At 35.8% G+C, this 13,241-nt stretch overlaps 1 protein-coding gene across 2 annotated transcripts in view; it reads right to left on the bottom strand.

The window, feature by feature from the left end:
* Positions 1-9,606: 9,606 nt before the first annotated feature.
* Positions 9,607-13,241, bottom strand: part of PCSK6 (proprotein convertase subtilisin/kexin type 6) — a 240,175-nt gene continuing 236,540 nt past the window's right edge. For both annotated transcript variants that reach the window (XM_074294997.1, XM_074294998.1), the window contains 2 exons: positions 12,498-12,610; positions 9,607-11,242 (listed from right to left, as the gene is read on the bottom strand). In XM_074294997.1, coding sequence (XP_074151098.1) covers positions 11,145-11,242; positions 12,498-12,610 — 211 coding nt within the window. In that variant the 3' untranslated portion in view covers positions 9,607-11,144. The remainder of the gene's footprint in view (positions 11,243-12,497; positions 12,611-13,241) is intronic.

Below are 13,241 nucleotides of genomic sequence, written 5' to 3'. Positions count from 1 at the left end.
GCCTTTTCCGTACTCTCTTGCTGAGCTTCTCTTTCCTTTCCCCATTTTTCTTTTAGCTCTCTTTTAAGATCTTTTATAAGTTCTTCTAGGAGAGCCTTATGTGAAGGGGACCAGGCTATATTCCACTTTGGGGTTTTGTCTGGAGACTGTCTGCTATTAGTCTCCTCTGGGTGGGAAATCTGCTCTCTTTCTTTATAGAAGCTATCTATAGTTAAAGTTCCCTTGGCTTTTTTACTAATTTTTTAAAAAGCCCTTAGGGTCTGCCTTCATGGTAAGGAGGTTATCAGCTTCCTCTACAGAAGAGGGATAGATATATGGACAGTAGCTGTCCTGCAAAGGGGCTGCAAAGAGTGGCTGAGATGCAGAAGTGCCCTGGGAAGAGCCCCACCCCAGAAGTGTCACTGCTCCAGGCAGAATCCTGTGCTGTAGACTACAGTTATGCAGCTGCACTGTGGTCTGTGCTGAGTCACTCCCAGTGCTGGGTCGGTATGGCCAGGTCCTGTTAAATTCTGGTGTTTTTTGGAGTACACTCTACCATTGGCATTTGTGTAACTTCTCTGCTTGTCTACTGCTTTGCAACCAAAGCAGAGCATCCAACCTGTGGTAGAGTCCTCCCCGCAAATTCCCCCCCTGTGGAGACCACCCCCAACCCCAGTCTACTCAGTGTGCTAGCCTCTGTGTTCTGCTTCCCTGCCTCTGCTGGCCTCCTCCTGCCTGATCAGGATAAATGTTTTCTGGCGATCTTCCAGATTATCTTCAGCTGATAATTTGTTATACTCCCAATATTCGTGGATTCTACCAGTCAAGCACTACTTCAGAGGCTGAATTTGGTAATCAGTAGTGAGGGAAAATGGGGAGCTTAGAATGAAGCCTGTGTCTTCTCTGCCATCTTGACTCCATCCCTGAAACTCCTTTATTTATAACAATTGCTTATGATACCTATTGTGACTCTTTCCTGCTACCAAAGGACAGGCTGAACAGAAAGGATTACTGTGCTATGTAGCTGCTTCATCTATCCCCTTCTAATGTCTAAGTCTTTCAAGGCTGGTGCAAATCTTACCTCTTCTATATTCATTTGATGCATTGTGGCTGCTTTCTCTCTCTCTCTCTCTCTCTCTCTGAGAGAGACAGAGAGAGACAGAGAAAGATTGAGAAAGAGAAAGATTGAGAAAGAGACAGAGAGAGAGAAAGATTGAGAGACAGAGAGAGAGAGAAAGATTGAGAGAGACAAAGAGAGAGAGAGAAAGAGAGAGAGAGAGAGAGAGAGACAGAGAGAGAGACAGAGAGAGACAGAGACAGAGACAGAGACAGACAGAGAGAGACAGAGAGAAAGAGAAATAATTTACTTTACCTAAAATCACATTTGGGACTGTGGTGTTAAGGTTCAGGTTTAAAAGGTTCTCTTTCTTTCATGATAAAAACATTTTGTTATAATTAACTTTACAGATCTTTTCTATTTTTATTTTATTTGCTAGCCATCTGCTTTCATTCTTAAAAAAGTCCTTTGGGTGACTATTCATGGTGATATGATTGGTTACTAAACTTTCAATTAACTGTGTTTTACCTTCCATTGTTTCTCTCTGCTTAATTAGAAAATACTATCCATTATAGTTTATCAGTTTTCTTTATAAGATGTTACAAGCAAATTTATATTCTAAACTGGTATGGTCTTTGTCAGTCATATCCTTCTGCTGGGCAAGTAAATCAGATGTTTGCTGATTAAGGCTGTTTTGGTCTTCTTGTTGTGGCAATGGATTTATAGCAGTTAAACTTCTATGTAAAATATTATAATCGATGTTGATGTCATTTCTGACATCTATTTCATATTATTCATTACTGATTACTTGTTTACACAGTTCAGGATTGAGTTGTTTCATTAAATATATGCTCTATCTTTTTTCTCATTCTTCTTTCTTCTTGACTTGTACTAATTTTGATCTTTGCTCTAACAAGTCAATGGTCTGACTGTACACATAGTTATTAATGGGGAACTTATCCCTGAGTCAGCTATCTGTGTACAGTGAGATAGTGCAGGGATCTATCATAAAACAACTCATGTTTACATGATGTTTTGAAGTTTTTAAAGCACCTTTCTTAGAATGTCCCCATGAATATATATTTTTCTCTCTTCTCTTTTCCTACCACCACAGTCTTTTTATCTATCTCTTATCTTTCTTTCTATACCTCTTTATTTCTTTCTCTGTCTTTCTCTGTTTGTCTTTTTCTTTCTCCCTCTCTGACTTTCTCTTTCTTCCTCTGTCTTCTTTGTCCTGCTTCTGTCTTTCTGTCATTTTTCTTCCTTTTTTTCTCTTTCTCCTCTACTAGTGGCCTAGAAGAATTTTCTGAAGAATTAATCAGACACTCCCTATGTGTTAGGATTCTTACAAGATGCTAAGTCACTGGAATGAATAGAGACAATAACTATTTAGTTCAGTATGATTGATCTTTCCTACAAGGTGATGTTATGGGCCAGAACTTGAGACAAGGTAATGTACTTACTTCATACCTTTAAAGGAGTTCACTCATTGGTTCACCCATTAGACTTCACACCTTTACAGAGATATATAAGGAGGAAAGGAAAAGCCTGCTCTTGGACTTTGGGAGATTCAGAACTAGGATTGACTTCCCGGAGATTCACTAGGCCGAAACCCACAATCCCACACTCTTGGAGGAGGAGTCAGATTCATTCCCACATCTACCTTCATTCTGGCTGGAGACATTGGGAGGATGAGAGGCTGAAGCTGGCAAGCTCTGACAAGAGCTCATCAGGGAACCAAGGAGAGAGATAGGCCTCTATTAAAGCTAGCCAGACCCCAGGAAAAGGTTCAAGACTTTGAAGGACACAATAAACGATTCGGATTTTATCTCCTGGCTGGATTTGGGATTATTGAACCGAACTGAAACTAAGGCTGCCTCCAGAAGCTCCCCAAAAAATCTGCCCCCAAAAGAACGATTACCATCTAGAGAAAAGAGAACATCATATCTATGCTCATTACATCCTGTCTCCACCTTAGCTGCGATTTCCACACTGGGGTTCTATGCATTCTCTTGGAGAGCTCCTTTTGCTGCTAGGCTCAGGATCCTTGTTTCAATGGGGAAACATCTGATCCCCTTTCCAAGGGCTACACCTCTTCCAAGGCTCTTGTGCTTATCTGCCTGTAAAGGGCAGTTGGTCAGCAGGTGGTAGTGATTTTGGTGTGGTAGGTGATCTCCTTCCCCACAATGGAACACCTGAGGGATACTTCTATTCCTATGATTCTTGCTTTCAAGGTCATCAACTGTCTGCATCAAGGCTGGAGGGGATATGGTAATCAAGGTAATGGTAATTGGACTCAGCCCTATCATGTAACCTCCTCCTTCATTTGCCCTTTGCTTTAACACGCAGGAAATTGCTAAAAGGGTAAGGTTGTATGTGTACCACCAGTCAATCCTTTTATGTTGTTTTAACTGTTTTCTGGATTGTATGTAGTGGAAGTCCAGATGAGAGGATAATAGTATGATGTACTGAAATGAACAACAACAAAAAAATACTTAAAAAAAAAAGAAAAACAGACAAAAAAGTAAAATAACAGGAAACTTCAAAAATTAAAAAAAAAAAAAAAAAAAGCATGTACAATTCCAGAGAGCACCACATGGGGGGGTTATTCTATCATATAGCATCATTTCTTTAAACAAAACAAAACAAAACATCAAAAACAAAAGCTGAACAGTATGACATTTATTTATTTGTGGAAAATATGTACATTTTTTATTCCATGGCAAATGAATATTGCCTCAAGCTGGTTTTCTTCATCTCTTTTTGGCAAAAATACAATAGCTTTGGAAAGAATTTCTTTGGATTTTCATTTCTTAAGTACTCTGTTGGCAAAAATTAATACCTCCATATAGAATTTTCCTGAAAAATGTGAAAAACTTCTTTATCTCCTATTACCAATACAATATAATAAGGTATTTCAGCTAAAATTGGTAAAATTACTTCAAAATGAAGCTGGAGTAGCTATGGCTGATTCCTGTTTAAATTTCAATGGGGGGGGAATGAATTAAAAGGAACCCTAAAAGACAAAAAGATTAACTTTCTTAAGTGTTTGATGGTGATGCTCTGCTGTCAACAATGAAGATTTGTACTGTGGTGGTTGCAGTGAGACATGAGGAAACATGAAGAGAGAAAAATAGGAATATGTGTTAAATAGATTGTGAGGATGTGGGATTATACTCTTCATTAGAGAAGCAGCAGAAATTTAGAGTTTAAGAGAAGACTTAAAATTTAAAATGGATTTGAAATTTAGGGTCCCTGCTTTTTTATCTTCTCTCTCTTTTCTTTATTCTCTCTTCCCCTCACCCCAACTTTTTGAGGAACTAGTTCCAAAACCAGAGGATATGAGTCCCAATTTGATTTTTTTATGTTTATTACCTGTATGACCTTCAACAAGTCACAACCTTCCTGGGCCCATTTCTTCATTTAGAAAATGAGATATGTTGTAAGATGACTTTAGAAGTTTCTTCCTACTCTAGTTCTATAATACTAATATAATAATATATATATATATATACATATATATATATATATATATATATATATATAATATAATACTAATATTATCCTTTGTTCTTTTGGAAACAATTGTTCCACAGAACATTTATTATTTCCACTGTTATTGATGATCCAGAGCAAAGACTATTGTTCATTCCTGTTTTTGCATCTCCATAACCTGATTCAATGCCCTGCATATAATTAGGTACTTAATAAATGTTTGTGGGATTTGAAAAATACTTGACTTTCTCATTAGAACCATGGCTATATGAGGTGACATCCTTTCCAATCAATCAGTATGGAACTCTGTCCTTATTGGTAGGGATGAAGGCCCTATTCTGCATGATGGGTGGAGTGGAGTTAGTGAGAACCCAGGGAGCTTAATTTCTTTGCTAGTCCCTTTTGAGTCCATTTTGGGACTCTTCAGGGCAAGTTCTTTTGGATACTTATCAAATTTCGAGTCATTGTTGGGACTCTTCAAGCATGGAATTGCATTGGGGGCTTCTGCCAACCCCATTTAAGCATATTGAAGGAAAAGACTCCAGGATGACATGAGAGGAACTGGCAGTTTCCATCATGTCCTTATTGCCAGCCTGCAACTCTGGAGCAGGACTTCTTAAACTTTTCCTACTAGCTACCCCTTTTTGCCTGAGAAATATTTACATGATCTCAAATATATAAAAATAAGGATACAAATCAAACATTTACTGATAATAATAGTTTTGTGACCCTTCACATTCAGTTATGAGCTCCCACATGGGGTTGTGAATCATGGTTTAAGGAGCTGGGCTGTAGAGAATATAGGGAGGTTCCCCTTGCGTGAAATCAAGGACATTCTTAGGTAAGCTGGGTTATTGGGCTCCCAGTGGGTAAGCTTCTTCACTCTGTAATGTCAGGCATTTATTCTCCTATGTATACACTCTTTAATTTCTATTTTCCTATGATTTGGATAAGTAGGTTTCTTTGCTATTCTCTGTGTATTCACTGTGGAACTGGTATTTAATGGGAAAAGGGTCAAGTTTTGGATATGGAACTTGGGGTCCTATCTTTTCCCCAGGGGAAAAAAAAACTGATTAGAAGTTATCATGAATCCAGTTATATCTCCTAGACTAATAATATTTAAGAAAGCAGATATAATTCTAACCTAGAATCCCCTTCTCTCTGAGGAGAGCAGAGAGGCTTGTAGGCATAATCTTCCTCTCTTAACAAGAATGAAAATCTCCTTCCCAACAACACAGTAGTGTGGTCCTCACTATACATGTGGGATCCATTCATATAATGCATAGGGCAACTCTTCCCTACAAGTACTTATAATAAAACATCTACCATGTACTAAAGAGCACAAATACAAAGCCTGAAACCATCTTTATTTGCAAGGAGCTTATACTATAGTGGAAGAGTGCATATAAAAATACATACAGAATAAATATAAAGATGAAGATGGCAAGTCAGAACAGTGGACTAATTCTGATTCTTGGTTTAGTTCTTTCATTAATTGTTTGAACTTACAAGTCTCAAATAACTGGTCAAAACTTTTCAATGGGATTGCATAAAGTTAAAAGTATTCTCTCTTCAAATTTTTAAAAAGGACTTTGTCTAGATGTTTCCTATTGCAATCACTTTCTATTTTGCATTATACTTATCTGTGTACACATTTTGTATTTACCACACCCTTAAGAAAGGTAATGTCCCTAAGTCCTTGTACTTTTTGTTTTTGTATTTCATTGATTAACACATACCTTGCACATAGTAGACATTTGATACATATTTGTTGAAGTGAAATGCTTGTTGAATTATCTATAATGTTCATTTTAATCCCTTGCTTCTTTGATTGCAAATCAACAGACAATTACTGACTTCTGGTTTTAATGCTAGAAAGACTACTTAATTTTAATCAGTGCCAGAACTCATTGTATTTTTATTTCCAGCCACTAAGTGGTGCTCCTGCTCAGTTCCCAGAACCTCTTCATTGATGAAAGCCTGGTATTCACAAACTTGTGCTTATTCTAGGGGATGGTTATGTATTCCACCCAGTACCAAAGGGTGTCAGGAGGAAAGGACAAGTTCTCTCTAGTTTTCAAAAGGCAAGTGACCTGCATAGCCTGGCTCTTATTATTTTCTCTCTCTTCATTCATCCAGGAGTGTGGTCAGTTAAGAATCCTATCTACCCACCAGAAAACATCTATCCTCTTCCTTTCCCTGTTGCACTTCAATAGATCTTAGTCACATAACATATAGCACAATGGAACTGACCATACAAAATAGCTCGATTGTATACAGTACTTATTATTACAAAAGCAAACGAATGAAATCAAATACACTAAAACAACAATCTGTGTGCCCACTACACTTTTCAAATCTTACCTTTGTCAAATCAATTTAGAGAAATATCTTTAATATGAGTTCTTGGCCAAAGTTCAAAGTGCTTAGACTCCATGTTCTCTTTGAGAGCTAATAAGTGTTTCTCACTTAAGTTTTCTAATCATAGCTTCTAGAAAGGTCAAAGTCCAATTTGGACTTGGGTCAGTTCTTGATGCCACTGTTTTTTTTTTTTTTGTTTTTTTTTTTAACCTGCTGTGTCATGGGATGAAGCATCCTGTCTGCCTTGTGAATAATTCTCCACTTGCATAGCGTATTTGTAAGATTATTTGAGACTAGACTCATTCTTCACAGCTTGTTCTTTATTAGTGGAAAGGTAGAATAGAGTCAATGGAGGCAGGCATGAGAAAGGCTTCTTTAACTACCTTTAGCATTTTGCTTCCTGATTCTCTATCTAGCAGTCACTTACATCATTTCCACCCTGGTCCTTGGGTTTTTTCAGTATTATTTTTATGGATGGAGTTGACCAGAGACACAGGGCCATTGGCTCAGCATTTGGGGCCTAAATATAAGCCCCATGACATACTATCTTTTAAAATTTTTCCTAAATATCATTTTCTCATCAGTGAACTAATTCCCAGTCCCTATATTTTTAGAGCTTATAAGTGACCCACATGAGTGATAGGTGGGCGTAACCCTCTGAGATGCATTCCCCAGCAAACTCCTTATTTCTGTTAAGTGTATTACTATGCTCATTCAAGTAGAAAATCTTGAGTAATATTTTTTTCCTCCTTCCCTCTTCCCTCTCTTCTTGTATCCTGTGTGCTAATCACAGCCTCTATCAGCTAATGGGTGTTTAATAAATATAATTGAATTGTTGGATTGGAAGCTACCCATAGGTCTCTGTGAAGACACCGAATATATTGTTTTTTCAATAATATTGGTCCCTTTCTCATTGGATAATTTGATATAGAGAAAAACTAGAGGAGATGATTTCTAATGTTGGTATCAGATATTCTTGGATTGTACATTATTACTTATTAAAGTTATAAGCTCAGAGGCTAATAAACATGTGTTAAACTACATATGCATGTTAAAAATTTGGTTCATAAACACAAACCCTATTGTCAGATTTGTAATTGAATTGTAATTGAATTTGCACAGTGACTTGATGAATTTTGAAATTACAACTAAAGAAATACAGATGCAATATTTCCAGTGTAAGGTTGGAGGTTGATTGAGTGCATCAGTTGCCTCACTCACATAATGCTACACTCTGATGTCTCACTGAGTAATATGATCAGAGTTGTGAATTAAATATGAACAAAAGCCACACAAATCTATGTAGTCAATTATAGATTTTAGAATAAGTATGGAAAAAATCTTTGATCAATTTAGTCACTAAATGAAAAGAAGTGATATTGTGACTTGGTCACTCTCTCTAGATCATCCATAAAATATCAGACCATTTTGGAATCCAAGGATTTAAAGGTATGATGGCTTGGGTTGAATTTTTATAGCCAAGCGTCTGAGAAGGAATTGCTTGGAAGTGTTGAAGAGAAAAGCCCTGGCTTCATTCAGCCTTAGTTTCCATCTGTTTTATTTCTACCTCCTGACTTTCCAAAGGAGAATCTTATCTTTGGAAGGCTGGAGGATTTGGATTTTTCTATCAGTTAGCAGGGTCCCAGGGACTGTAATGGCTGATGATAGTATCTGCATCAGGAGATAAGAACAAACTAAAAATGATTTTTAAAAAGGAGATTCAAGAAACCCAGCAAAAAAGCTATACCATATCTAAGGGTGGCATCTTGAGGGCTTCAAAAACAAAAACAAACTTTTAAGAGCTGTAAGTTAACTCTTAGCCAAATGTGCTCTCTAAGCTTAAACCATCTTTCTCCTGGAATCTATATTAATTTGTTGGAGAGCATATTAGACTTTTTGGGAGGGTAGAGGACATATTTTGTACTTACTTTTCTTACTATACTACCTTAGTAAATATTTTTTTCTAGAAGAAAAACGTTTTCTAAGTCTAATTGAAATTAATTGATAAAAATTGAGAAAATGCAACAATTGAGACTAATGAGCTATAGTATTAGAAAAACATCCCTTCAAAGCTAACCCTAGATCCTTAAAGTAATTTTTGAGGAATCAACCTGACAAGTGCAAGTGAGTGCTGGGGAGTCTAGAACTTGAGCTAAATCATGTAGCACTGGAAGTAAAATTAGTTTTCCTTCAACACATTTGAGTAAAGAGATAAGGAAGAGCTTCTTTCCTTGTAAGATCCCTCCATTCCCTCCCACTCCCCAGTCTGTAGTGTGCCATATGCTGTTTCAAACCTCATAACTCAACCTATGACTATTTTCACAATAAAGTTAAATCATTTCCTTTTTCCCTTATTTCTTTATCCTTAATTTTTTTTCATAATACTTTAGAACTAGACTTTTCAACTTTACAACTTCATTTTCATAATGGACCCAGCTGGCTCTAGAGGGGAAAGTGAGGCAGGTGGCTTTGCACAGCCTTTCCTCACTTAAATCCAATTCACTTACATGTCATGGCATCATCTCCCTGATGTCATGGCTCTCTTTGAAAACAAAGGACAAACAACTTCAATATTTCATAAAAGAGGTACAAATTTTGTATGTAGATAAAACTAGATATTATATATAAAGCTAACTATATATTTCCATTTCATACAGTGGTCAATAACTTAAAAAAAAACTTTACTGTGGTGAATTAGAAAGAAATACAAGTTCTTTTATTGTGGGATGTTAATTGTTTTTATTAACAGTGCTTAAAATTTTATTCTCTTTGTTTTTCTTTTGGGGGGATTTTTGGTTGCTGATCCATGCAGCTCATGGTTTTCATCTGCTTATAGAGAAAAAGGCCAGTACATTAGAGATGGAAGAAGAGAGTAAGGAAAAGTGGCAAAAAAATGCTATTCAAAGAAAATTTAAGGCAAAATCCTGTTATTTCCATAATAAAATGAATTGATAAAGCAGATCTGTGCATCTCACTGCAAAAATATGAAATAACACTTTTCAAAATAATTAACATTGGCAAAAATTAGAACACACAGCTAAAAAAATGATATCCACAAATGTTTCAAAGAAGAATAAGTCATTCTTTGTCATATAGGCCCATAGTACACACAAAAATGTGTCCATTTGCCTTAAAATAAACCACATCTACTGAAAAAAAAAAAACCCACAACTGCATAAGTTACTGAAAATAAATGTCACCAAATATATTTTAAAAGCCATAAACAATTGATTCTTTTAAAAAGTTACTGAATGGGTTTTGATTTGCTTTACAAAGTTGCTGAGTATAATTAGGGTTTTTCTTGGCTTATTCTTTGGAATGCCTAAGATACTTGTCATCCAGTGGAAGATTTTATCAGAGAATTGTACTAATACAAGTAAACTGGCTTTACTGAGATTTACAAATTAAAAAAAAACCTTCTGATAGAAGATCTGCAGCAATAGGAATAATGTGGCAAACTGAACTCAGTAGTAGAGATCTATGGAAAAAGTAAGAATCTTCTGATTAGCTCTTGGATTTTAATGGGTAATCCCATTAATAGCATTTTCAGAATTAGCTTTAGTAAGTAGAAATAGAAACTCTATCCTCAGAGATCATAAAACACATGGTCAAAATTACAACATATTTGGTTTCATCAAATAGCCAATTTAATTTTTTTGCCTGACATTCTAGTTTGTGATTTATCCAATTCTTCACTGTATATGTGGCTAGAACACAAATGTATTCTATTCTTTTAATTATTCTTTTTAGATTTACAATGATGCCATCCAATAGCACAAAGTGGGGAAAAACACCTTTTATATTAGATTCCTTCCCTTCCTGCTTTGGTTCTGGAAATTCAGTTAACTCATATTCCCACATGCTGCTATAAGTTCTGAGCATGAAATCTTGAAATTCTCCGCTTTTCCATTTTGAGTCTGTTAAGGGGATTTGGCTAATATGGCCAAGGTACAAATTATATACCCATTGCAGCTCAGGGGGCCTCATGTTTGAAAGAATTAATATCACCATTTCAAAAACTACCCTTTGAGAGTTTCACTACAGTAACAAAATTCCTTTTTGCATTAAAAAAAGAGACAATGCTAAAGAAAAAAAAGTTCATGGTGAGATTAAAACTGTCAAACATTAAAAAAGCATCCTCAATGGCACTATATGAAAATTCTCCCCAAACTGAAAAATACTTTGTCCTAAAGGTTGGGCTAAACTGGACTTGCAGGACGAACTCTTTCTTGAGTGCAGACACTGACTCATCCTATCCAGCCAGAAGACATGTCCGACAGCAAAGTTGTGTGAAAAGCTTCCTCTCACAGAGATTGTTCGATTTCACCATTTCACAAAACATTTCGGCAGCTGAAATCCCCACATTCATGAGGAAGGGAAAAAAAGAGAAAATTTATCGTGAAGCTTTTGCATTAAGATGCTGAAAGAATATCTGAAAAAGCAAACTTTCACATGAATAACAGTTTATTATTTTTATATATTATACAATCCCCCAAGTTATTAAATATGAAGATAATTTAAACAGCTATATTTCTTTCTACTTTTTAAAAAGGAGTTAACATTCCAGATTCCTAACTAAAAAGTTTCTTTGCATTTTACTAATTGTAAACTAAATAAATTGATTGGTGTTGTCCTATCCATACTCCTGTGGAACCTTCCCTCTCCCCCATTTCCCTTTTAGCACAACATAATGAAATGAATATTGAGTTTGAATCTGGCTCTGTTGACTTACTGTCTTGTACGATCTCAAGTAAGTTATTTCACTTCTCTGGGCCTCAGTTTGCTCAATTGTAAAATGAGGTGAAGATATTTGACATAGTTGACTATGGTGCCTTTTAGCTCTGAATCTCATGACCATAGTTTTCTACATCAATGGTAATCAATACAAGAATTGCTTAGATTCTAATCTAGTCATCATATTTCTAGAATGGAAGAAGTAAGGCAAGCATTAAAAATAAAAATTAAAAAAAAAAACAGTGAAAACACTAGTAATATCTTGGGCCTCTGTTGTCAGCCAGTAACATGTGAATGAGTGAGAGAGAGAGTTTTGAAGAAAGCAAGATTGTATTAAAATAGTTTGACAAAGCATAGAATAAGAAGAAAGACAGTTAAACTAGGACTCAGAAGACCTGCATTCTAGTCTTGGTTTTGGTCCCAACTAGCTATGTAGCCTTGAGCAAGTCATCTTACCTTTTGTTACTATAGTATCCTCATCTGCAAAATCCCATATGTTTTCAAATTCTAAGGAATGAACTAGAAAATTCCTAAGAAAGTCAATTCATTATTAAGAAAATATGATAGAAGAGAGGAATTTCTCTTCTCTTTTTTTTTTTCAAAAAATCTAATGTAACCGGAATAGTCCTCAAAACTTAATATGTAACCTTAACCATATAACTCTTATGTTGATCATGTCACTCTCTTATTCTGTAACATTAGAGAGTCTTTAGTAAAAAATACAATTCAATTCATTTTATATATAGATATATATATGTGTATATATATATATATATATACACACACACACACATACACACACACACATATATATATATATATATACATACATATATGTATGTATGTATGTATGTATGTAATGGTTACTGACCATTGCTGCAGGTATCATTTGCTACACATGTGTTTCCAAGCAGCATGAAACCAGTTTTACACTTGACACAATTCTTGCTGGATCCTTCACAATGTAAACAATTTTCTTCACACCTGTTGGAGTAAATAAACAAAGTCATAAATTCACTTGAGAAGCACTCTCAAACATTTCCCAAGTCCCTAGTATGCTGCTGAGTCTTTGGTGAAGCTCAACTTAAGGTGTAAAAACATAATCCAATATAGAGGCTCCAGGTTAAGATAACTGATTCAAGGAAACAGAAAAATGGTAAGATATATTAATTATACTCAAAGCAGAACTCTGACCATATTACTCTCTTGCTTAAGGGTAAATATGTTTAGTCTCTCTCTGTGCTTGTCCCTTGTCTTGGTCTGTCTCATACACAAAGATTTGTAATAGAGATTTTAAAGACAAATTATACTTGTGATAGAAATTTCAAGCACTTGGACTATGCCTTACTGGCAAATATTCCTGTTGGTAGTGTCTCCATTCTGATAATGGAACAGTCACCCATCCAGAATAAGAGTTTTAGTGATTTGGGGGTAGTGGTGGTGGTGTGTGTATGTGTGTGTGTGTGTGTGTGTGTGTGTGTGTGTGTGTGTGTGTGTGTGTGTGTGTGTGTTTTAAACTAAATAACTTCAATTATGTGGCTTGAACCAATTAAATGGATTTTCTTAATCTAATCCATAAGGAACCAAAAGGCCTTCACAATTTTGCAAATCACTA

Source organism: Sminthopsis crassicaudata, chromosome 2 (assembly GCF_048593235.1).
Source record: "Sminthopsis crassicaudata isolate SCR6 chromosome 2, ASM4859323v1, whole genome shotgun sequence".
Taxonomy (NCBI): domain Eukaryota; kingdom Metazoa; phylum Chordata; class Mammalia; order Dasyuromorphia; family Dasyuridae; genus Sminthopsis; species Sminthopsis crassicaudata.
Note: the sequence above shows the minus strand (reverse complement) of the source record. Positions and strands in the feature narration are given on the sequence as shown.